A 22,930-nucleotide genomic window follows, 5' to 3' on the forward strand; every position below is an offset into this window, starting at 1 on the left:
CACCTGGTACAACATTCGCGCAATTTATCGTTGTTTGGGATTCCATAACGATGGCCTTTTACCGAAAAGAATCCACGTTGCTGCGAAGAACTCCGTGTATGACGTTTCGTCACGTATCCTTTTGTTGCAGATATCGTTCGTGTTTATGGCTACGATGTGTAAAAATCTGCACTTCTTGGCAGTTGTCACCCAACTCCCCAGGAGGTCTGTAACATGCAATTAAACTAACAGCGCGCGCGCGGGGTTTTTGTTTCTCCCCACCCCTGTTTCAGTGTGAAAAAACATTGATAGGGGGCCAGATCCTAAACGAGAGGAATGGTGTATATGCAAATAAAGCAAGCTCTTCCCTCAGCAAAGGACTGGAAGATGCCTCCGTCAACCTGAGACAGCATGTTTGTATGCCCAAAACCACGCACCAAAATGCATACTAATCAAGGATTCTCTCTTCTTGCCAATGTTTAATGTCGAGCATACAGTCCATGCTGCTAAGAATTTATCAGATCGCTCAGGTCTGGCCACGAGCTATCCATTATTATCTTCTACAATCATTATGTACTGTAGACTTGATAGAAGGTTCGGTCACTGCTAGCATAAAGCATCTTGGATAATGCCTGATTCATATGCCCATCTTTGCTTATACTTTAATATTCACCTTCTTGTAAGCAAAGGCAAATGATGCGTCGTGGATGAAATTAAGCAAAGCTGGTGATACTTGTAGAGTAACCGGCTTCGCTCAAATATACAACGGTCTTTATGCTCTCGTAATCAATGCGTTGCCGCAGCATTCATCGATAAATTCAAAAGCAGAGAGGAGTGTCGCGCAGTTACCAAAAGCATAGCTTGTTCCCGCCATAATGGTTGCTCATACAACACCTGTCAGTGCATTCCTACGTCGACTTGTCACTGTCAGTAGCCAAACTTCTGGTGGCAAGGGCAAGGGCAAAAGCAAGCAGGTCAATCCTGCTGATCTTGTCAAGGCGCCATTAAACTACGACGGCAATCAAGTGGTCGAGCAATCCATTGCTACCTTTAAAGAACTCGTTGAAAAGTATCGCGCTGAGCATCGAAACAAAGGTAAAATGATAATAATATGATTCATTTCGCTCGGCCCTTTTTTTGTGTTCTTGACAAAGATAGATCATTTGTCTAATGCATAAAATTTTAGTCAACAGACAATCTACCTACGGCGAATCGATCCCTTTCCAGCCTCCTGAGAATATTTTATCGATATTAAAACGTGACCAAGAAGAAGAGGAGGAGGATGGGCATGTGGTCAGAGCCGCGGAAGAACAGCAGCAACAGGAGCTTGCGACATCCTCTGGTCTCTACGACCGTAACTGGCTGCTAACGTAAATGCAAACTACTGCTCTTTCCACATTGGAAGCAATGATATTCACATATAATATTGCAGGCAATGCCAAAACTACATTGCTCAAAAAGGGCCCAATTCGGGATTAAGCACGCAAAGGCTATGCACAGACATATTCACCATCTTGAGGTCAAACGATGATGGTAAGTTAGGGCAGCAAGCAACGGTATTTAATAGTCATATTGACGATTATATCATCTAGATGTCCAAGATCGACTGGTGGATCTGCTTGGATACGATGCGTTGTCACTGGTTTCAACGCTTGTCATGAAACGAACTGTTATTGTAGATACTATTATGAAGATGGTAAGTTGCCGCCTCAAGCAACTCGAAGAAACCACGCAATTTAGCAAAATATTTATATAATGCTAGTCTGGCTATTTGGGTGGACAGCTTAACGAAAGAGAAAAGTTGGAGGAGAGACGAGGCAACTACCTGCCGCAGTCCCAGTTCACAATTCAGACCGAAGCTGAAAAGAGGAAAATGAAACAGAAACGAAAAGATCAAAAGAAGGCTTCCAGAGCACAGCAAAAAGTAGAAGGTATGTATAAGTCTGTCGGAAATTCGCAGCATGCGTTGTCTAAACAGTGAATATAGAGGACGAGAACGCGGTCTCTATGAACATTTTGGGGTTCGATGTTACGGAATTGCGTCAAGCACGAGAGGAAGCACTGCTATCCGCTAGCCAGGCTCCTCTTGTCAGCACCGGTTTGAAGGCAAGTAATCAACATCTGGACTTTTTTCTTCGAACTACCTGCATATCAACAAGTGTATCCCTGTAGGCTCAGAAGGAAGAAGCCTATCCTCATGTGTATCAGTCTGGAAAGGCTGGTGGAACCTTGTCTATGTTTGGAACACGTTTCACCTTACCGGCTGGCACCGTACGCGAAGACTACAATGATTATGAAGAAACAATTATCCCCGTTCCCAAAGTCGCTCCTGTCAGGGCTGGTGAGCGCAGAATATACATAAAAGATATGGATAACCTCGCAAGAGGAGCTTTCAAGGTAACAGTACGATATGGATTCAATGCAAAGCAGCGGTTTTGACAGCTATGCAATTGTATACAGGCATACGAAAGCTTGAACAGAATCCAGTCTATCGTATACCCCATCGCTTACGAAACCAACGAAAATATGCTTGTCTGTGCACCCACCGGTGCAGTAAGTACAGAACAGTACACTTTATAATTGTACAAGTCCAATTCACACTTTAATCTCTTAAGGGTAAAACGGATGTTGCCATGTTGACTGTCCTCCGCTGTTTATCGCAATACTGCTATCCACCTCCTAGCAAGGAACCCACCGATATTAATTTCACGATTGCAAAAGAAGATTTCAAAATTGTCTACGTGGCTCCCATGAAGGCCTTGGCGGCAGAAGTCGTGGAAAAGATGGGCAAACGTCTCAAGTTTCTGGGAATCAACGTGCGCGAATTGACGGGTGATATGCAGTTGACGAAATCTGAAATCCAGGCGACTCAGTTTATCGTGACAACGCCCGAAAAATGGGATGTTATTACGCGCAAAGGAGCTGGAGATACCGAATTATCTCAGGTACGGAAGAAACGTTTACATGCAGCCAGGTAGGATGTTGCTAACAATGTAATCTGCGGCCTTGTAGAAAGTCAGACTGCTTATCATTGACGAAGTGCACTTGTTGCACGAAGATCGAGGTGCAGTTATCGAAAGTATCATCGCTAGAACTTTGCGCCAGGTATATATTTCTTGTTGAAGTTTATGTTGTAATATATGCGAGCAAATAATATCGCCATAGGTTGAGTCAAGCCAGTCCCTGATCCGAATTGTCGGTCTATCTGCTACCTTGCCAAATTATCTTGATGTAGCAGCTTTCCTGCGGTAAGTGGTGCATGTTGATGATAGAGGAAGGGAAAAAAAGATTGCTGACATATCCTAATCATACGACGACCAGTGTAAATCCATACCAAGGTCTTTTCTTCTTTGATAGTGGATTCCGCCCTGTTCCACTTGAGCAGCACTTTTTGGGTATCAAGGGCAAACCCAACTCGGTTGTTACCAAGGAACGCATGGATAAGGCGTGTTACGATAAAGTCTGGGAAATGGTAGAACAAGGTCACCAGGTGATGGTGTTCGTCCACGCGAGAAAAGAGACTGTGCGGACGGCCCAAGCTCTTCGCGAAGAAATGATGGCAGAAGGCGTCGCCGACTTCTTTGACTGCTCGCAAGAACGGAGTTACTCGAACTACAAGCGAGAGGTCGAAAAATCCCGGAACAAGGAGCTAAAAGAGCTATTTAAATACGGCTTTGGCATCCATCATGCTGGTATGCTGCGGTCAGATCGTACGCTGACCGAACGCATGTTTGCTGACGGCGCGATAAAGGTAACCTTCATAAATGGAGGATCATACCTACGCGGCACAACTTCTAATACACATTTCCTTGTAGGTGCTATGCTGCACAGCCACGCTTGCTTGGGGCGTCAACTTGCCTGCCTACGCAGTAGTGATCAAAGGCACGCAGGTCTATGATTCGCAAAAGGGTAGCTTTGTGGATCTATCCATTTTGGATGTGTTGCAAATCTTTGGTCGTGCCGGCCGTCCTCAGGTACTTCTAGGTGATATGGTTTAAAGAATTTGCATAGATTTGCTAAGAAGATTTCCGCTGTAGTATGAATCGCAAGGTATAGGCTATATCTTGACAACACACGATCGACTTGCGCATTACATTTCAGCTATTACACAGCAGCATCCTATTGAATCCAAGTAAGTTTACACCAATCCAACTACCAACCGCCATCCATTCACATTGATGATACGCAGGTTCATTGAGCATATCGCCGATAATCTGAATGCTGAAATATCCTTGGGCACGGTTACCAACGTCGATGAAGCAGTAACTTGGCTCAGCTACACTTATTTGTATGTGCGCATGAAAAAGAACCCGATGGTGTACGGCATGGATCACTCTGAACCGATTGAAGATCCATTGCTGGGCCGCAAACGACACGAAATAGTCGTGCTAGCTGCACGTCGTCTTGCCAAGTGTCAAATGATCATTTTTGACGAGAACACCGGTTATCTTACTCCCAAAGATTTGGGCCGCATTGCATCCAATTTTTACATCAAGCATACGAGTATCGAGATCTTCAACGAAATCATGCGTCCACAAATGACCGAAGCAGACGTTCTTTCAATGATGAGTTTGAGTTCGGAATTTGACAATATAAAGAGTCGAGATAACGAGCACAAGGAGCTGAAAGGATTGCACGATAATTCTTGTGCCTGCGATATCAAGGTAATTATACACCGCACATGAGCCAGAGCAACAGAATGATGCTAAATATTGTAATTATCACAGGGAGGTGTAGACTCCACACACGGTAAAGTCAACGTGCTCCTGCAATCATACATTTCCAACGCTCGAATTGATGACTTTGCGCTGGTATCTGACTGCGCCTACGTTGCGCAAAATGCTGGACGTATCGCCAGAGCGCTTTTTGAGATCGCTCTTAATCGAAACTGGGGACCTACAGCCTATGTTCTGCTATCGATCAACAAGGCCATTGAAAAACGAATGTGGACATTCGAACATCCGCTTCGACAAATGGGTCTTCCTATCGATATCATGCATGTTATCGAGAATCGCAGCCACGAAGTGACAATCGAGGAGATGCGTGATATGGATCCTGCTGAACTTGGGCAGCTCGTACATCGCAACAAAATGGGTCCTACAATTGCTAAATGTGTCGATCAGTTCCCCAGCTTGATTCTGGATGCCAGAATCGCACCTATCACACGCAACGTCCTCAACGTCGAATTGAGTATCACTCCCGATTTTATATGGAACGACAGAGTCCACGGAAACGTTGAGCCTTGGTGGATCTGGGCAGAGGATTCAGAGAATGTGGAGATCTACTACTCTGAATACTTTTTACTCCACAAGAAACAGCACGGCGAAACGATAACGATAGGATTCACGGTACCATTGGTGGAGCCTTTGCCGTCTCAGATCTACATCCGCGTTGTATCAGATCGATGGTTGGGCGCAGAAACATTGCTGCCGGTCTCGTTCCAGCATCTCATATTGCCTCAAATGAGCCCGCCACATACCGACCTGCTGGATCTGCAGCCTCTTCCGATCACCGCCTTGCATGATGATGTCTTGGAGGGTGTTTGTGCCCAACGATTCTCACATTTTAATCCTGTACAGACACAAATCTTCCACACGCTTTACAATACATCACACAATGCTTTGGTTGGTGCACCTACAGGCTCTGGTAAAACTGTGGCCGCAGAGCTTGTGATGTGGTAAGTAATGAACTATTTGTAGCGAAATAATGTCCATAGTACCAAGAGCAATGTTTATTTCCAGGTCTGCATTCCGAGATTATCCAGACTCCAAGGTCGTCTACATTGCACCCATGAAAGCTCTGGTGAAGGAACGAGTTGCAGATTGGAATAAGCGGCTTACTGGCCCGATGAACCGGAAACTGGTCGAACTGACTGGCGATGTGACGCCTGATCTCAAGACGATAGAGGCTGCCGATATCATTATCACAACACCTGAGAAGTGGGACGGTATCAGTCGTGGATGGCAAACCCGTGCCTACGTACGAAAGGTTTCATGTGTCATTATTGATGAAATCCATCTGCTGGGTGGTGACCGTGGCCCCATTTTGGAAGTCATTGTGTCACGTATGAACTATATCGGATCGCAACTGGAACGCAAGGTGCGTATCGTTGGTCTTTCGACTGCGCTTGCCAACGCGCACGACTTGGCAGATTGGCTCGGTATCGAAAAGGTTGGGCTTTTCAATTTTCGGCACTCGGTGCGTCCCGTGCCGCTGGAGATATACATCGATGGCTTCCCCGGAAAACATTACTGTCCTAGAATGATGTCCATGAATAAGCCTACCTATGCTGCCATCAAGACACATTCTCCAACGCAGCCGGTCATCGTTTTCGTCTCGTCTCGTCGACAAACACGACTGACCGCGCAAGATTTGATCGCTTACTGTGGTATGGAGGAAAATCCAAGGCAATGGCTTCACATGGATGATATGGAACTCGAGACCCTCCTGGACAAGGTACACGATGAATCGCTCAAGATGTCTTTGGCATTTGGTATCGGTCTGCATCACGCTGGTTTGACAGAGGACGATCGTCGTCTCGTTGAAGACTTATATCTTAATCTCAAGATTCAGATATTGATTGCCACAAGCACGCTAGCGTGGGGTGTCAACTTGCCCGCACATTTGGTTGTGATCAAGGGTACGGAATACTACAACTACAAAGTCGGTCGCTATGTCGACTATCCGATCACGGACGTTCTGCAGATGATGGGTCGTGCCGGTCGACCCCAGTTTGATACGACCGGTATTGCTCGAGTATTTGTCCAAGATAGCAAAAAGAACTTTTTCAAAAAGTTCTTGCATGAACCTTTCCCCGTCGAGTCAAGCTTACACAAGTTTATGGACGACCACATCAATGCAGAGATTGTAGGCGGCACGATCAAAACCAAGCAAGATGCAATGGATTATTTGACATGGACCTATTTCTACCGACGTCTGCAACAAAATCCAACATACTATGGACTCGACGACTTATCGCAAAAGGGAGTCGAAACCTTCTTGTCGAACACGATCAATCAAGTCGCAGAGAGATTGGAAGCGTCTGGATGCCTCGAAGTCGAGAACGACTTTGATTTGATACCTACTATTTCCGGCCGCATCGCTTCTTACTACTACTTACGACATCAAACGGTCCGTCATTTTGGTGAACGGCTTACAAAAGATTCTGCCATGGATGATTTGCTAGATATCATGGCCAATGCGTCGGAATACGACGAGTTACCGGCACGATGCAACGAGGATCTATTGAACCAAGAAATCGAAAAGCACATACCTTACAAAGTAAAGCCGCCACGATACATGATCTCACCGCACGTCAAAGCCTATGTCCTCACGCAGGCTCACATCAGCAGAATCGAGCTGCCGATATCTGACTACATTACCGATCAAATTACAGTATTAGACTCTGCTGTCCGATTTTGCCAAGCAATGATCGACGTGGCTGCAGATGCTGGCTACTTATCAACGACCTTGAATGTTATGAACTTGCTCCAGTGTATAAAACAAGCACGCTGGACTGATGAATCAACACTGCTGACGCTTCCAGGAATTAAACAGCGTATGCTTCAAGATATTCGGTACAAGGTAAGCCAGCAGCGTCACATATTTCACTCCTATGCATTATCTAATTTGAATATTCCACCACAGAATAAAACAATTCGTTGCCTGGCTGAATTGACAGAATTTTCAGAGACCCGTGTCAAGTCTATTTTTGAGAAGGTTCCGGGACTCAGCCAGCAAGACGTAGACGAGGTAAATTTCAAGATATCTGTAGCTTCTCGAGCCTATCTTTCAGACTAACCATTTCTTTTCTATGCTTCTGTAGATTGTTAAGGTTTCATCGAGATTGCCTGTAATTGACTTAAAAGCGAGCGTCAACTCAAAGAAACCATACTTGATCCCTGAATCGACCTACAACATCGATATCCAACTTCACCGACTCGGCAAGGTTAAAAATCACGACGGTCGTATCTATGCACCAAACTTCCCCAAGCCGCAATACGAATCCTGGTGGCTAGTTTTAGGCGACCCAGAAACGGACGAACTCCTTGCTCTGAAACGTCTGAGTATGCGTAACGGACCGAACGAAACCTTGACAAATAAAGCCTCGTCAAGCATCGGTTTCGATACGCCTGAACGACTTGGTAAGCACCGCTATACACTTTATCTCATGTGCGATGGATATATCGGACTTGATCAGCAATTAGACATTGAGTTTGAGACACGAGTCGATCTTGATTCTTAGACGTTTTGTAATAAAGCTCATTTGCCTGTATTGTTACACCATTGTATATGTAACTTTAAATTGAGATAAACTACAGCATGTGGGTTTTCACTTGGTATGCTCTATTGAGCATTTCATACAAAGAAGAGGATAGACAAAGAGAGCTAAAGAGCAGGGGAATAAAAGCTAGTATCGGTTCTTGAAGACAATGGTCAAATTTTGGGGAGCAACGTTAAGGAAACTTCCCAGCTTTACACCATCCTTGTGTGCAGAATCCTCAGGTAAGGTCCATTCATACTTGCGCACTGTGATCACAATGAAGAAAGAGAACATATCCAATGAGTCATTTTCAGACAGATAAAATGAGCAGTCAGAGTTTAGAACTTACGTAACATAGCTAATAGAACGCGTTGCTCAGCGAGACTAAAGTTCATGCCAATGCACTGACGTCCTCCATTGCTGAACGGCAACCAGGCAAGACCCTTTTGCTGGTCGGCCTCGGCGCCTTCCTCGAATCGCTCCGGAATAAAGTCGTTTGGCTTGTCCCACAAGTCTGGATTGAGTTGAATAGCTGACAAATCGATAGACACGAGTGTACCCTTTGGAATAAACAGATCGCCAGCGTTGAAATCCTCCAGAGTATATCTGGCGTTCAAAAAGTCTGCAGGTCCCAAAAGTCGTAAATTCTATGTATTTGCAAGAAGGTGAGCACATGTGTATTTCGTATTCAAAGGCATCATTTCCAGCATACCTCTTTGATGATCATGTCAATGTATTTCATCTCCTTCAGCTGCTCGGCTGTCGGGAAAACGTCTCGCTTCTCGTCTCCGAGCACCTCGATGACTTGCTTTCGTGCCTTTTCTTGAACATCCGCATATCTCGCTAAATGATATATCGCGAAGGACAGAGCATTTGCTGTCGTCTCGTGGCCTGTATCAAGGACGGTATCAGCTATATTCCTTAAAAGAAACGAATTTTCTGAATACGTACCAGCCAAGAAGAAAACTGCCAAGTTACCCTAAAGGTATACAATTTGTTAAATCTATAAAGCCATTCAATATCTATATTTATTACGCTTACCCTAAGATCTTCATCGCTCGACATGCCATCAATACCATCCAACTCGGCTTCCATTATCCGCGTCAACAGATCCTTTTGATTATCTGGTACGACAATGCCTTGAGCACGTCGTTCCTGGATTTCTTGGCGTCTCTTCTTTGCTACATCCAGTAACAAATTGCTCAATGCATCAACGTCCCTTGTTAGTCTTGCACGTTTAGAGCTGATGTGCTTTACGAGAAAATCCAACTGGGGAAACAGGATCAGGAATAGATCGCGGAGAGAATCTTTAATGTTGAGGTAGGCGTTTGAATAGGGCGAGTTGATATCATCCAAAGCATGAAAATCGACAGCTAGGTAAAGCACAAAGAAGAAGAGTTGATAAGCACACATGACCACGGGAAGAGATATGGAAGCACATAAGAGCACTACCCATTACATACCAAAGAGACCACGCGCAAGTGCATCCAAAGTCAATCTTTCCATAAGTCCGATGACACTAACAGGTTCGCCCTGATGCTCATCGATTCGTTTGAAAAACTTGACTGAAAGATCTCCAAACAGTTCAACGGGCATTGCACGATGGAATGCAGGGTTCATTTATTTTCGCTGATTCTTCCATATATGTCCGTTGGCGAACACAATGTTGGTTTTGCCGACAAGCTTGATAATTGGATGTGAATCTTGCAATGAATTGAGCAAGGCGCTGTCCTTTGGAAAATTTTCTTAAGTGATACAAAAGGACATATGTAAATATATTTAAGCACCACCAGCAGAAGATGGTTTTTGTTCCGGATGTATTTACCTGTTTTCAACAAGACGGCCTTTGCAGCGATCGGATCAGTGATGAACAGTACCCAAGAACCAGTAACTATCGACTAGATACACATGGCAGTTTGTGAGAAGAAGTCTACACAGAGCAAATGTAAATGCCAATAGATATTTACCACGTATCCTTTCGATTTGTTCCTGAGCACGGTTGGTAACACAAGGCGATTCGTGCGCGTACCAGGCTGCTCCATGGAGAGGAACGAATACGCCATGCGGAGGACGTTGATTTGTGGGACGTGGCGCAGATTGGCTGGAGGTACCAGGAGCTTGTAAAGAAAGATACCCACCCCAGCAACAGCCAGCGCCTGGCCGATCACAGCTACTGATCTCCGGCTGTTGCTGCCGCTGGCGGTGGTCAACCAGCGTTGTACTTTGTCGAGAAGCAGAGTACGGTCAAGGTACTGTAAAAGCTGTTGTGCTGTTGACTTTGTGAGTTCCATGTTAGCTGATAGCTGGGAACCCGTCGTCCCTCAAACATTCTGTCTTTTATACGCACAAACGTGGAGGTCATGCAGATACTAAATATGGAAACTGGGGGAGGGTTTTCGTTCGGCGCAGTGTCCGCTCCATTCCGGTAGAGTCAAAATTCGGCGCGGTGCCCGTACCCCTTATGCAGAATTCTTTCCAGTGTTCACTTATATAACACCCAATCCAGGAAAGCCGTATTGCTGCTCAGCCGTAGAGATCAAAGCACCCTAGTGCTTCCAAAACATCGGTATTTCACGATCATCTCCAGAGCCTCGCCGTTACATCGTATTAACAGGATAGGGAAGTTCGGACTGGATGCACTTGACCTCTTAATTCCTGCCATATCAACAAATCAGTGTAATAAAATACCTTTTCTTCGTCACGAAACAGGAACCATTTGGGAAATGGAAGGGATATAAGTTTATTTGTGTCTTAAGGTACAACAGTTTGCTGGGGCACTCATACACTGTTTCTTCTGTTAGTCATAAATACCGTGATCTGAGAGGCAGAGAAAAGAAAGAGAAGGGAATGTTAGAATTTGCCAAGGCTTACACAACAGGCATCGTAAAGGAAAGGAGAGAAAAAAAGGAAGTCAGCTTTTAAGCGACTTTTGAATCATTAATCCTTGTTGTGGATCTTGATACCACTGTTCTGCTGGCCCTTGACAAGCGCAATTCCGACTTGCTCGTTGACAGGGTCAAAGGTAGTGTAAAAGAGGTTAGTGAAAGTGGTGCCAAGCACCCAGTCACGGTAAGACTCTCCACGACGGATGCGAGTAGCGCAGCAGTCGTGGTCAGCATCAATGACACGTGTCCAGTACTTTGCAGGGATTTCGACAATGTAGTCACCAAGCTCAAGCTTGAGAGGAGGCAGGTGCTTGATTTGAGAGCACTTTACCTTGTACGTGCCTGTGCTCTGGAGATACTTTCCGCCGAAGTATTCGTGATAAATATCGGCTGCAGAAAAAAGAGGCGGTAAGTATAACTGTAACTTATCACGGAAACTAGCGTATAACTTATCACCTTGGTCAGCAGGCATTGCAATGTAGTATTCGGAGGTGGTAAAGGAAGCGACTGCCTTGGGACGCTGCTCGATATCGAGTTCGTTGCCGAACTTGATCTTGGTGATAGGGACATCCCAGCTTTCGGATTCGCTGTCATCATTGTCTGCCAAGTCAAAGTAATAAATGTCGCCATCAATGACGCTGGTATCCACACCACCTATACAACAAAGTGTAAGTCCACATTTATGTTGTGTAACTCTGCAGCGCTTCAACTTCATTTACCAATGACAAGGTAACCTGCAGGCTCGTCATTGCTGTTGGTACGTTTCACGAAACCGAAACCGCCTGAAGTGACATCGCTCGATGTTGCTTCAGCAGCAGTGCTGGTGGTAGTAGACGAAGCAGTAGTTGCATCGGTTGCAGTGGCAGTGGCAGTAGAGTTGGTGACAGCGGTGGTAGTCACTGTTGTTGATCCAGAGCTATCGAAACCGCTACTGGTAGTTGTCGTGTAAATTCCAAACTGTGCGCTTTCAACACCAGAGCCTTGCTGATAGGCATTGGTGACGAAAGCAGATGCTGGCAAATCATCGCGACGTTGCAGAGCTATAAATAATAAACAATGGGTAAGCCATTCACGTTATGGTGCCAAGACCGATCGTTGTTGTACTTGCAGGTGCGAGCGGAACTGGTGTACGCGCTGGATTTGTTAAAATTGACACTGCGGCCAAGACCAAGATATCCGTCTGTCACACATGTCGAGTCTTAGATGGAAACTGCCAAATCGAGCAACAGAGATCATGTAAAAATTATTTACCAAAGCCATGATCGAATCCACTCATGCGGTATGCACCGCCAAATGGCATGTCCGTCACTGTCAAGCCGCCAAACTCAAACGTGTCCTGATAAATTTTGGTATCCACGCAGGAATTGCCGTATTTGACTTTGAATACTTTGCCGGTTGATACGGCGGTCTTGGAGCGGCGGGCATAGTATGTGCAACGGTCCAGGCAATTCTCGCTCTTACACTGTGAAGTTGTTGTTGGTTAGTAAATAAAATCAATTCTCGGCATATCCTATTCTTTGTAATTGGCTTACTCTAGAGCCGCGAACCCAAGAGTAGCCAGTGCCTGTTACATTTGATCAATTACTACCTACTGTCCTTGAATTTAATGAATTGCACTTACTGGTATCAAATGCAAAGGTAAATTCTTGAGGTGGTGTGCCAATATGCACCTTGCCGCCGAGCTATGTAGCAAATACAATGGCTTTAATAAAATCTGTTGCATCGATCCTCATGTGTGAAATATGTATACTCACAACTCCGTTTTCCAATTTCTCAGCATCTGCGTGAACGACACCGTCGCTGTCGCTGTGTCGACGGAATAATGGCACCTTGATAGGTTCAGCTGCAACGGCTGACGAGGCAGCGAAGGCTGCTGATGCGATCAAGAAGAGTGATAGACGCATGGCGAATGAAGAGGAAGGCGAAGGGTAAAAATCAGAACAAAAATGAGAGGAAAAGAAGGACAAGTTGGTGGAAGCCTAGAACTATCAAGATGTTAAAAGAAGGAATAGGGGGGAGTGGAAACTGAGCGGGGGGAAAAAGCCGACGATTACTACCAACTGCCTGTATTTTTGGACACATCTTGATGTCCCGCCCGTCAAACGAAAAAAAAAGGACCCGTTATTTCGATCATCCAGTCACCACAAAGATTAAAATTTTCGAATCCGTACTAGACCACACATAATCGGCCTTGGCAGATCTAAAACCAGTATACGGAATAGTTGCATGTATTATCATTATTAAATGTGTGCCTGAAAATGCTGTGTGTGTAGTAGTGTCCATCGATATCGAGGAATTCTGTGCGGACTTGCACAGATGTGCGGCCATTTCTCGTTTACTCACAGACCACACACACACACGCGCTCGGCGGGTACGAATGCGAGGGATCTTGCATGCAACGTACAGATCCATTTTTGTCAAAGCACATGCATGCCTTCTTTCCTTACTTGGATCACGATGGTACCTCTGCTGTTTTCATAATGATACCATTGTACACATCTACCGAAAGTATGTCGTAAACTATCCAAAGCTTTGTATAGAATAGCATTTTTTGTTTCTCCAATGTAACCAAAGTGATAAATCCGACGTTCAGATTCATTCCATGTTCCTACTCCGTCGGTGTGTCCAGATCTATTACTATTTGCACTTTGATCTGGCACACACCATCTACACAAGCAAGCGTATGGAACCTAGGCTATGGAAAGAGAGTTTTCCTTTTATCCAAACCACCATCATCAGATTTCGAAACAATAATCTTGCTCTCTTTCCTTTTTCGTTTAATCGTTTCCAAATTTGCGTCTACAGATATCGCTGCCATGTTCCAAATATTCTTTGCGCTGTACGAGGTGTTTCTGAAGATTCGCTTTTGAGCTGCGAGAAACAAAAGTCTGTCCGCCTTTCCATGCATATTCTACTGGACTGTCAATTTCGCGCACGTCGCTGATTAGCAGCAAATACATTTGGTGATGATCAAGTTCTAATATGCTTACTTTGGAGGAGTCGCGACCCGGACCAAGTACTCGCTCGGTGCAAGTGTCTGCAGTTCAGAGAGACTGGGGAGGAAGAAAAATTTACATAAGACATAAGCTATTGTACAGATATATAAAGGACTCTTGACATTGTCCCGATACTTACATCCGATCTTGATATCCTGGCAAGCGCGCGTTGCCACCAACCAGCAGTATATTTGCATACATTAAGCCATGTAGTTCTTTAATTTAAAGATCACACAGTTAGCACAGTTTACCGGATCGGCGGAACCAAGCAGGGACGCGTACCTGGACTGCATTCGTTGATACTCTGGATAATTGCTTCAGGTATTCCTGCTTGCTGGATGCCAATGTCAGAAGGATGCATGAGGATTTCGGGTATCATGAAACGTTCGTTGTTCATAGATAGGATTTGCTCTGACGATCGGTCAGTCGCAAGCCGCGAAGTTGCAATTTTTCGACCCTGCTTGGGCCGTACATGTCCTCGCATGGTTGTTGTATAATCCGGTAATACGTATTCTTGTACAATGGTGTTTTCTTGGTATGGTTTCCTTTTTACACACAATTAATATTTAGCCTTTCAAAGTGGATGAGGTTCAGTTGTTTTCCTTACCTGCAAATATTCAAGTCTTCGTATACATTTTTCGATACGTAGCAGCAATCTTCCTTGACTTGATTAATGATGTATGTCTCCTCCATCATGTCATAGTATCTATTACTCAATTAGCCACGCTGCAGCATTTCTTTTAGGAAAAGCTGATAGGTAACTCACCGAAACGATACAGTCTCTTTGAGATGGTTTGTTAACAATTTTCCGCCGACATTGATCCTTGTTGAAAACGGTGCATGAATAGAACAGCAATGTAGGAATTGTCTCGTTTAACCTTACCTTTTGATAGCTTTGGTTACGGGTTTCCCTTTGAAAAATGGAACGATATGTGTGAATGAATATCCTGAATCGACAACAACTGCGCAGTCGGGTGCAGAGCCAGCCTGATCACCGAATAGCTCAGCGAGGTCGTTGTATATACAAAGTTGAGGTGCTGTAATTACACACATGTTACTCGGCATAGTCGATTCAGTTGAAGCGATAGACTTGTACCTGTAGTTCTATAACAGGATGCAAACTCATACTCCTCGAAAATTATCTGATCATATGCTTCTTGTATATTGGGGAGATTGAAGCATGGTTCGGTGATCAGCAATCGAGTCTGCTTTGGATCGACCTACGTTGACCATGTCATTAATACCAATTTGTGCGCAAAGAAGGTGCCAACTCATATCGATCCTGACCTTAAGGACCTGACCAAACAAGCGGTTCCACACAGGCCTTTCGACTTCCCAGTTAGTCAAATATCCCTATGTATACCGTGTATTCTGTCAATTTCGATTCCTATAAATGCATTCATTTTCAATATGTACCCTTTCAAACGGAAGACGATAGAAGAGTGAAGAAAAGTCTGTGCAGTCGTCGAGTTGATCTCCAATAAAGAAACGTCTATCATTGCGACCACGCACAATAGCATTCGTCACGATCCTGGACGATCCTCGCTTAGCAACGCGCTAGCTGATGTAAGCTAAGAGTTGCATACTTTGGTTCAGTGCAATCGGCGGTGTTGACCTTGATGGTAGACGCGCCATTATCGAGAATGAGAGTAGTGGCCATTTCGGAAAAAGGCATTGGCCAACAAGCAGCCAAAAGATGTTCGGAGTTTCATCGATTAATATAAAAGCGCATTTGACTTGCAATGCTGGAATCCCGCAACTCTTTCTTAACTCCATGGCTCGTACTAAGCAAACCGCTCGCAAGTCTACCGGTGGCAAGGCTCCCCGCAAGCAACTCGCTACCAAGGCCGCTCGCAAATCTGCACCCACTACCGGTAAGTCTGCAAACCATTAAACGGTGTGAAGAGATGGGATCCGGACAGCTTTTGCTCCCCTCTAGTCGCAATTGGGTTCTGGTCAAGGGAGAGAGCATTCCCAGGGATTTGTAATACTCATTACGTATACATTTCTACTCATTGCAGGTGGTGTTAAGAAGCCTCACCGTTACAAGCCCGGTACCGTTGCTCTTCGTGAAATCCGTCGTTATCAGGTACAATTTCGAAAGGAGTTGCTTTAAGGAAGCGTAAGAGCAGGGCACAGTGCTAATCTGAAACCATTCGTAGAAATCCACCGAACTGTTGATTCGCAAACTCCCCTTCCAAGTAAGCACCAAATAGTTTTATTGTTTGTCATTGATCAAAGACTAATCGTCTCTACAGCGTCTTGTTCGTGAAATTGCTCAAGACTTCAAGACAGATTTGCGTTTCCAGTCTTCTGCTATCGGTGCTCTTCAGGAAGCTGCGGAAGCTTACCTTGTGTCGCTCTTTGAAGGTACGCTCCACCCCAATCCGTTACGTTATCAATCCTGCTTAAATTGTACTAAACTATTTATTTATTCTTATAGACACCAACCTTGCTGCGATCCACGCCAAGCGAGTTACCATCCAGCCCAAGGATATCCAGTTGGCTCGCCGCCTCCGTGGTGAACGCTCTTAAAATGGACGCACTTCTCCTTATACACGGTGAGACTTCATTGTCACTCGTCTGTGTGAATTAGTTATCTTTAGCTTAGCCATTTGAATGAAACGATTCACAAATATAACTTAGTGTACTATGATGTGAAAATCTTTCTATCTATTGTTATTCCTTCATAATATTAAGCAGAACGAAAGGAGGTTATGCATTCGCCGCTGCTTGCTGCTGTGGTACATGATAATTTTTACAGATCAGTCTCCACATTATTTCAGTAAATTGCAGATCGCTGCCGGCTTTTCTGCTCTTGCCTTCATTCCTATCTGCTCCACGCCATTTCACCAAAAATAACTTCGCTTTTGTCTTAGGATGTATTCATTGGTTTCAAACTACCACAGAATAACCAGAAAATTCATGAGATTATCTCGGAATTCCTGGAGTAAATGATATACATAGACCATTGATTTTTTTAAAAAAAATCGAGATATTTTGTATCAGAATGCAAAACTTTAGATTTACCTGAAATGCATAAACATGAATCGTTCAGTATGCCGCTGGGATAACAACATGTGACAAATCTCAGGTATGGATCCGACGCTGCTGTGTGACTTGTCAAATCGCTCCTCCTCCTCCAGAATCGCTTTTGCCGATTCAATTTTTCCCTTGGAGTTCTGCCGCACATACACACACAGACAATGAACGTTGCACGTCAAATCTTGTCCGAGCTTCCCAGCAAACCCTCCATATTTTCCACGAAGGGCAAGAATCTCTATGAGTTGCTGAGCGTTCTGCCCGGCAACGGCGTTGGCACCCGCGTGGTAATGGTGGATACACAAAAGGAATAAAGAACGTGGATCTCTGACGAACTCTATTCTGCAGGCTTCCAGCAAGATCCTCAACACTCCTGCCTTGAAGGACAGCTTTTACGAAATTACCAAAGTACGATTCAAGCCGGTATGTATTTTTTGCTCTGTACATGTCCAGAAAAAAGCAGTATTCAGGTACTGACTAGGGAACAGGGTAACAACTTGAAGCACGGAAAAGCATGGGGTGTCCATGTCCGAAACGGACGTACTTTGTACGATGGCAAGCCTGTTGAGATTAGAGGTGGATTAAAGTACAACTGGAAGCAGCTCTCATCATAGACACGCCACAAAACACTATATATTGTATTATATCAACAACAACAACAACCACCATCTTGTCTCTCTTGTTTTGTACAACAATTTATACAACATTGGGAATATCATTCGGATATATTTATCTACATATTGTGATCCACAGCGTCTGCATCCTTTTCTTCCGCCGCATTGCTACAGTGCTGGTCGATGTACGCTTGTATGTGCGTCGGCATCTCGTACTGGCAAGATTGCATTTCATCGAGCAACCATGGTAACCGTGGATCATTTGCTTTGGCGAGCTTTTTGACCAAACGATAGTATGCACCTCGCAGAGGTTTCAATCCGTTTTGCTTCATGAGTTCCAGATACTTGAAAGCTTCTTCGTAATCTTCTTGTGTACATATCAGGACGACCATCTTGCTCAGAGTGGAAGCTGTCGGCTGGAGACCATCTTTGGTGTGCCGTTCATAAATGCTGACACCGTTCTCAACCTCCTGATTGTGTATGCAAGCATCTAAAAGCGCGTCCACTGTTTCGATGTTGACATCGACACCCCAAGACGGTGCCAAGTAATACGTTGACATGCATTGGTCGTAGAGACCATTGTATGCAAAAGAGTGGATCACCACATTTACCGCTACTACATCCAACTCGTTCTCTTTGGCGAGATCGTGTAATGTCAGAAGTGCCTTTCGAATCGCAGGTATGTCGCGTCCCAAAGCTTTCGCAATTGGCATTGCAGTTTCCTTGGTAGGTGGAATGCCAACTGTACGCATAAGATGGAGCAGTCTGAATGAACTCTTCCAATCACTCTTCGATGAATATGCTTGTATCAATGGAGGAAAATATATAGATCTCCATGGAAATCCCATTTGGTTAATCTTGATGATCGCCTTGTTGCCGAGATCAGGGTCTCCATATCGACCAGCAACGTGGAGAACAAGTGTGCACAGGCCCTCATCGGGATCGAATTGCTTTTCCTCGACCGCCATCTGCCATACTTTCTTTACGATCGAATGCTTTTTGAAAGTTGTTAGCAAGTGTATCTGCGCAAAGCCCTTATCTGCAGAACTTACACAGCTGTCCATAGCAGCGCCTCGGAGTACTTTAAGTGTCATGGATCTATGCCGTGTCCTGAACTCGCGCAAATTCATTGCTTCTATTAACAATTCCATCGCTGTCTCAGGTTCATGGTAATGCAGCGCAAGGTCGATGGCTCCGTCGTAGCTTTCCAGCGTCGGTTTCAGCCCGCGTTTCACCATTTCTTTGAGAATCTCCAGCATGCGTTCAAGTTCACCGTTGTTACGCGCACATCGTAGCAAGTTTTCGTACGTTGTCCTTGTCATTTCTGCACCCCACCACCCCATCTCGGCTAGGATCCGAACTTGCACTGTAGGATTGCTCATCCACGCAGCGAGCTATGTATGATTTTCTTAGATACAAATTTGCTCTCTTTTTTTGTCTCAACTGCGCATCCGTCGTTACCTGCAGTGCATTGTGAAATATCCGGGTGCTTGGTTCTACGTCGTTGGCTGCCATTTCCTGCAACAGAGGCATCATTTCCGATAGCATTCCTCGCTTTGCATAAGCACTTTGCAAACGTTCATATGTTTCCAGGTTGAAAGGTATATTGCGATCGCGAAGTTCCTGAATAATACGAAGCACCTTTTGCAGTGTGCGTTCTGGATGCACTTCGTAGACTGCCGCGTCTGTAAGGATTTTCTCCAGTTCTTTGTTGGCTTTATCGAGCGTTCCTTCAGCTGAAAGTTCTGAATTCTCGTTGATCTCTTGGATCTTTTCCGGCTGCTGCGCTGCTTTGATTGAAGAATACGGGCGATGGTGTGAAATTCGCAGTGGAGTGTTTCTCCGCGTAGCAGTAGCAAGTATCAACTGTTGTTGTCTCTTTTGTTGTAGTAGCAACTTCCGAGTGCAACTGGCGCACACAGATCGCAGTGCCCTTTCCATGAGTAAACTTTTTTTGACAGGCGGCAGCTGGCAACGGAGGGCAAGGAGGAACCCGAAAAACACAAGCTGGGAAAATCAGAAATACTGTCGGAGGATGACAACGAATTGAAACCAGCGTTTTGCTCCCCAATACCAACAAGAACAATGGATGTGGACGACATTGTGTTCCAAATTAAACGCAAGGGCACTTTTGATGAGCTGCGTAAGCAGCTTTACAACGACGTTCTCAACGACGTAAGTTGTAAATTTGTAGTGAAGAAGGTGTAGTAACATTGATTCCGCCGCAGCAACTGGGAAAAGCATTCATTGAACGAGTTAACGAATACGCCAATCAAGCTCTCGAACGCGATCCTTCATTGTCAACCAAGAGCAGTGCAGCATTTCAGGCTACTATCATGAACGAACTCGAAAGGTAAGGAAAAGAACCACACACTTTTCCTTTTGCAAATGTCAAAGACGTATATTTCTAGAGCGGGTTTATTTCAAGATCTAAAGCAACAAATTCTGGAAAGACTTTTGCAGAACGAATATTACGGCAAACGGACAGAGGAAGCTATAGAGAGCGTAGTTCGGCAAGAGCGATAATGACGATAATGGTTTAAGGATCGGCGACCTTGACAACCTGCTTGCCAAAGTTCTTGCCTTGCAACACGTCGATGAGGGCTTCGGGTGTCTTATCAATGCCCTGGGCGACGGTCTCACGGTACTTGATTTTGCCGTCAAGAAGCATTTTGGTCACTTCCTTCATGAACTCGGATTCGATTTCGGGATGATCCATGATAATAAAGCCTTGAATGGTCAGGCGTTTGGCAACAACGTGCATCAAATTGTGGATCGGCTCGGGCTGTTCGCGGTTGTATTGGGAGATCATACCGCATGCAACGATTCTGCATGTATATCCAACGGTCAACAATATGTAGCGTGTTTCATCGAGGGACTTGCAATTACCTGGCATAGTTGTTGGCGTTGTCGAGGACAGCTTCCAGCATCTTACCGCCCACGTTCTCATAGTACACATCAATCCCGTTGGGGCATACTTCGCGAAGCTTTTCTTTCAAGTCGACGTTCTTGTAGTTGAATGCAGCGTCGAATCCAATTTCCTTGAGATAGGCGACCTTCTCATCGGAGCCGGCAGAGCCGACAACGTACATACCGTGAGCTTTGCCCATCTGGCCCACGAGCTGGCCTACAGCGCCTGCGGCAGCAGAGACATACAGAGTTTCTCCCTTCTTTGGCTTTCCAATTTTGAACAGACTGGAGAGGAAGTTAGCAGGGAAGGAATATTCTAGAAGTAGAGTAGAAGACATATGAATTTACCCGTAGTAAGCAGTCATGCCAGGCATACCCAAGACGCCCAAGTAGTTTGTAATAGGCAAGCCTGTTTCCTTGGGCTCGTTGCGAAGCTTGTAGCCGGATATGAGATCCTTTGTGACGAGTGTGTACTCTTCGAACACGCCTTGAGCGGTCTTGCCAGCAACGAAATCGCCCTCCTTAAAATCCGGGTTGTTGGATTTCACGACAACGCTAATGGTGTCACCAGTCATTGGCTTGTTGAGTTCAAAGGCTGGTGCGTACGACTTGACGGAAGGATCGCGCATGCGGCCGCGCATGTAAGGATCCACAGAGAGCACCAACAACTTGAGGATGAATTCACCTTGACCTAGCTGTCTATCCAGGTTAAAGGTGGCGGCCTTTACTTGCATGTGCTCGCCAGCGGAAGGATAAGTGGTGGGAATCTTGGTGAACAGGACTTGCTTGTTTTCGACCATGGCTTGTCACAGAGATAGATAAAAGAGTGAGATGAGAAGAAGGACGTAGAAAGTGCGTCAGCGTAAATAAATATTGCTGAGCGTAATTAATGCTGGGGTTTCTTTCGGCCGGGTCGGACTGTTTACTGTATCGGGGAGGCTACCCCGTCATGAAACTGGGGATCGTTACCAGACACTGTCCAAAGGCTTCAACGGTCAAATAGACGTCCGCTTGAATGTTTCGATCCTTACAGAAATTCTCACTTTGATGTTTCCTCAAATTATGCTTTAAAGGACCGTATATGTCTGTGCGGGAATCCAAAAAAGGATGACAGGAGCCATAGTTTTGCCGTGTAAGACTATAACGAGGGCTTGTTATGCTCAATGAATACAGTGGGTGGCTGCTTCCCGATACCTAACTCTACCGTGCTTGAAAATCTTTGCTGGTCGTTCCTTCGTCGCATAGCGGGACATAATTGTTCTTTAATAACTAGACATAGGGATCAATCGCCTTTGATGAAACCTCTTATACTGTCAGTTATCTTGATAATATGCTTACAAATACAATAACATCGGGATAAATCGCCTTTTGCTGAAACGTCTTAGCTATCAGTTATCTTAATAATATACTTACAAATATAATTCCCTTATATTCGATGCAACTTTACATTATAGTCTACATATTCGAACGTAAGCATATAGGGACGCGTCCCAAAATAGCACATTTTTATTTCGTACAAGTCCGTCAAACAGCACGAGATTTTGGATTCAATCAATAATGGCTGTACCATTTATCAGTGACACGATGGCGCGCATGGCAGGGTCGCATAACTTTGTTTCTAGCGTTCGGCGTATAGTCGTCCAATGGATGTACAGTGGAGTCTGCGCCCAAGTCCAGTATGTCCACCTCTGTCACGCTGTCACCAACGTACTTGATAGTTTGACCATCGCGTTGCCATTCAATTCGCAGAGCCTTCGCACCATTGTCGTCCACATTATCGTTAATCACTGCACCGTATTGACCTTCGAAAGCTGAAAAATCATCGATTTCGATAAAACCAGAGGAAGAATCCCCATAGCCAGCCAGCCACGGAGCAGGTTCTTGTGTTCTGAGAATAACATGGAACGATTGCCCATGTTCGCGGACATCAATGTTGACAACGTACCACGGCGGAAAGACGCGAGGTGCTGGTAGGAACCGAACATATGCCTTGTATCTCGACGCCGAAACAGTAGAGAGGAACAAGGTAAACGCGGCAAGGAGAGCTGCTTGTAGCTTCATGGTCATCATAGAAGAAACCTGTCAAGGATGAGTGCTCGGCCTCTGCATTTTTATAGGACTTGAATTCCATACCAGAAGTGTTTCATGTTTGTTGGGGTTTATTTAATGCAAAGAAAGTTTTCACTTGGTGCATGGAAGTTTAATAGATATTTTCGCAAAGATTCAATTGGCATTCTACGA

General features: G+C 45.0%; 12 protein-coding genes across 12 annotated transcripts; 5 read left to right on the forward strand and 7 right to left on the reverse strand.

Annotated features, from left to right (window-relative positions):
- Window positions 1-854: 854 nt before the first annotated feature.
- Window positions 855-8,224, forward strand: VTP01DRAFT_3105 (uncharacterized protein; the record flags this gene model as incomplete). Its single annotated transcript, XM_069381640.1, has 19 exons — window positions 855-1,074; window positions 1,166-1,349; window positions 1,412-1,512; window positions 1,572-1,675; window positions 1,742-1,910; window positions 1,967-2,085; window positions 2,152-2,376; window positions 2,440-2,532; window positions 2,595-2,924; window positions 2,992-3,084; window positions 3,145-3,227; window positions 3,301-3,730; window positions 3,795-3,953; window positions 4,017-4,111; window positions 4,169-4,643; window positions 4,707-5,656; window positions 5,721-7,563; window positions 7,627-7,731; window positions 7,805-8,224. 19 exons carry the CDS (start codon window positions 855-857, stop codon window positions 8,222-8,224), a joined length of 6,198 nt encoding a protein of 2,065 aa, XP_069236752.1.
- Window positions 8,225-8,389: 165 nt separating this feature from the next.
- VTP01DRAFT_3106 (uncharacterized protein) lies at window positions 8,390-9,838 on the reverse strand (the record flags this gene model as incomplete). The annotated part of the gene is made up of 6 exons (XM_069381641.1): window positions 8,390-8,508; window positions 8,592-8,889; window positions 8,955-9,133; window positions 9,194-9,221; window positions 9,284-9,615; window positions 9,706-9,838. The coding sequence occupies 6 exons, from the start codon at window positions 9,836-9,838 to the stop codon at window positions 8,390-8,392; spliced, it is 1,089 nt and encodes a 362-aa protein (XP_069236753.1).
- A 24-nt stretch (window positions 9,839-9,862) lies between these two features.
- Window positions 9,863-10,533, reverse strand: VTP01DRAFT_3107 (uncharacterized protein; the record flags this gene model as incomplete). Its single annotated transcript, XM_069381642.1, has 3 exons — window positions 9,863-9,987; window positions 10,068-10,140; window positions 10,210-10,533. 3 exons carry the CDS (start codon window positions 10,531-10,533, stop codon window positions 9,863-9,865), a joined length of 522 nt encoding a protein of 173 aa, XP_069236754.1.
- An 84-nt stretch (window positions 10,534-10,617) lies between these two features.
- Window positions 10,618-11,164, forward strand: VTP01DRAFT_3108 (uncharacterized protein; the record flags this gene model as incomplete). The annotated part of the gene is made up of 2 exons (XM_069381643.1): window positions 10,618-10,667; window positions 10,999-11,164. 2 exons carry the CDS (start codon window positions 10,618-10,620, stop codon window positions 11,162-11,164), a joined length of 216 nt encoding a protein of 71 aa, XP_069236755.1.
- A 15-nt stretch (window positions 11,165-11,179) lies between these two features.
- Window positions 11,180-13,031, reverse strand: VTP01DRAFT_3109 (uncharacterized protein; the record flags this gene model as incomplete). Its single annotated transcript, XM_069381644.1, has 8 exons — window positions 11,180-11,517; window positions 11,584-11,781; window positions 11,847-12,167; window positions 12,236-12,307; window positions 12,379-12,589; window positions 12,660-12,691; window positions 12,749-12,809; window positions 12,882-13,031. 8 exons carry the CDS (start codon window positions 13,029-13,031, stop codon window positions 11,180-11,182), a joined length of 1,383 nt encoding a protein of 460 aa, XP_069236756.1.
- An 873-nt stretch (window positions 13,032-13,904) lies between these two features.
- On the reverse strand, window positions 13,905-15,783 carry VTP01DRAFT_3110 (uncharacterized protein; the record flags this gene model as incomplete). Its single annotated transcript, XM_069381646.1, has 11 exons — window positions 13,905-14,046; window positions 14,118-14,180; window positions 14,263-14,338; window positions 14,406-14,668; window positions 14,731-14,829; window positions 14,890-14,946; window positions 15,007-15,160; window positions 15,220-15,343; window positions 15,411-15,476; window positions 15,540-15,654; window positions 15,710-15,783. The coding sequence occupies 11 exons, from the start codon at window positions 15,781-15,783 to the stop codon at window positions 13,905-13,907; spliced, it is 1,233 nt and encodes a 410-aa protein (XP_069236757.1).
- Window positions 15,784-15,897: 114 nt separating this feature from the next.
- Window positions 15,898-16,658, forward strand: VTP01DRAFT_3111 (uncharacterized protein; the record flags this gene model as incomplete). The annotated part of the gene is made up of 5 exons (XM_069381647.1): window positions 15,898-15,997; window positions 16,145-16,212; window positions 16,286-16,324; window positions 16,382-16,493; window positions 16,567-16,658. 5 exons carry the CDS (start codon window positions 15,898-15,900, stop codon window positions 16,656-16,658), a joined length of 411 nt encoding a protein of 136 aa, XP_069236758.1.
- Window positions 16,659-17,329: 671 nt separating this feature from the next.
- On the forward strand, window positions 17,330-17,779 carry VTP01DRAFT_3112 (uncharacterized protein; the record flags this gene model as incomplete). Its single annotated transcript, XM_069381648.1, has 3 exons — window positions 17,330-17,452; window positions 17,514-17,588; window positions 17,654-17,779. 3 exons carry the CDS (start codon window positions 17,330-17,332, stop codon window positions 17,777-17,779), a joined length of 324 nt encoding a protein of 107 aa, XP_069236759.1.
- A 119-nt stretch (window positions 17,780-17,898) lies between these two features.
- Window positions 17,899-19,720, reverse strand: VTP01DRAFT_3113 (uncharacterized protein; the record flags this gene model as incomplete). The annotated part of the gene is made up of 3 exons (XM_069381649.1): window positions 17,899-18,774; window positions 18,832-19,173; window positions 19,241-19,720. 3 exons carry the CDS (start codon window positions 19,718-19,720, stop codon window positions 17,899-17,901), a joined length of 1,698 nt encoding a protein of 565 aa, XP_069236760.1.
- Window positions 19,721-19,864: 144 nt separating this feature from the next.
- Window positions 19,865-20,136, forward strand: VTP01DRAFT_3114 (uncharacterized protein; the record flags this gene model as incomplete). Its single annotated transcript, XM_069381650.1, has 2 exons — window positions 19,865-19,954; window positions 20,008-20,136. 2 exons carry the CDS (start codon window positions 19,865-19,867, stop codon window positions 20,134-20,136), a joined length of 219 nt encoding a protein of 72 aa, XP_069236761.1.
- A 182-nt stretch (window positions 20,137-20,318) lies between these two features.
- On the reverse strand, window positions 20,319-21,489 carry VTP01DRAFT_3115 (uncharacterized protein; the record flags this gene model as incomplete). Its single annotated transcript, XM_069381651.1, has 3 exons — window positions 20,319-20,607; window positions 20,669-20,974; window positions 21,038-21,489. 3 exons carry the CDS (start codon window positions 21,487-21,489, stop codon window positions 20,319-20,321), a joined length of 1,047 nt encoding a protein of 348 aa, XP_069236762.1.
- Window positions 21,490-22,240: 751 nt separating this feature from the next.
- Window positions 22,241-22,759, reverse strand: VTP01DRAFT_3116 (uncharacterized protein; the record flags this gene model as incomplete). Its single annotated transcript, XM_069381652.1, has 1 exon — window positions 22,241-22,759. One exon carries the CDS (start codon window positions 22,757-22,759, stop codon window positions 22,241-22,243), a length of 519 nt encoding a protein of 172 aa, XP_069236763.1.
- Window positions 22,760-22,930: the final 171 nt, after the last annotated feature.

This window comes from Rhizomucor pusillus (genome assembly GCF_041956525.1).
Source record: "Rhizomucor pusillus strain CBS 183.67 unplaced genomic scaffold VTP01scaffold_15, whole genome shotgun sequence".
NCBI classification, from domain to species: domain Eukaryota; kingdom Fungi; phylum Mucoromycota; class Mucoromycetes; order Mucorales; family Lichtheimiaceae; genus Rhizomucor; species Rhizomucor pusillus.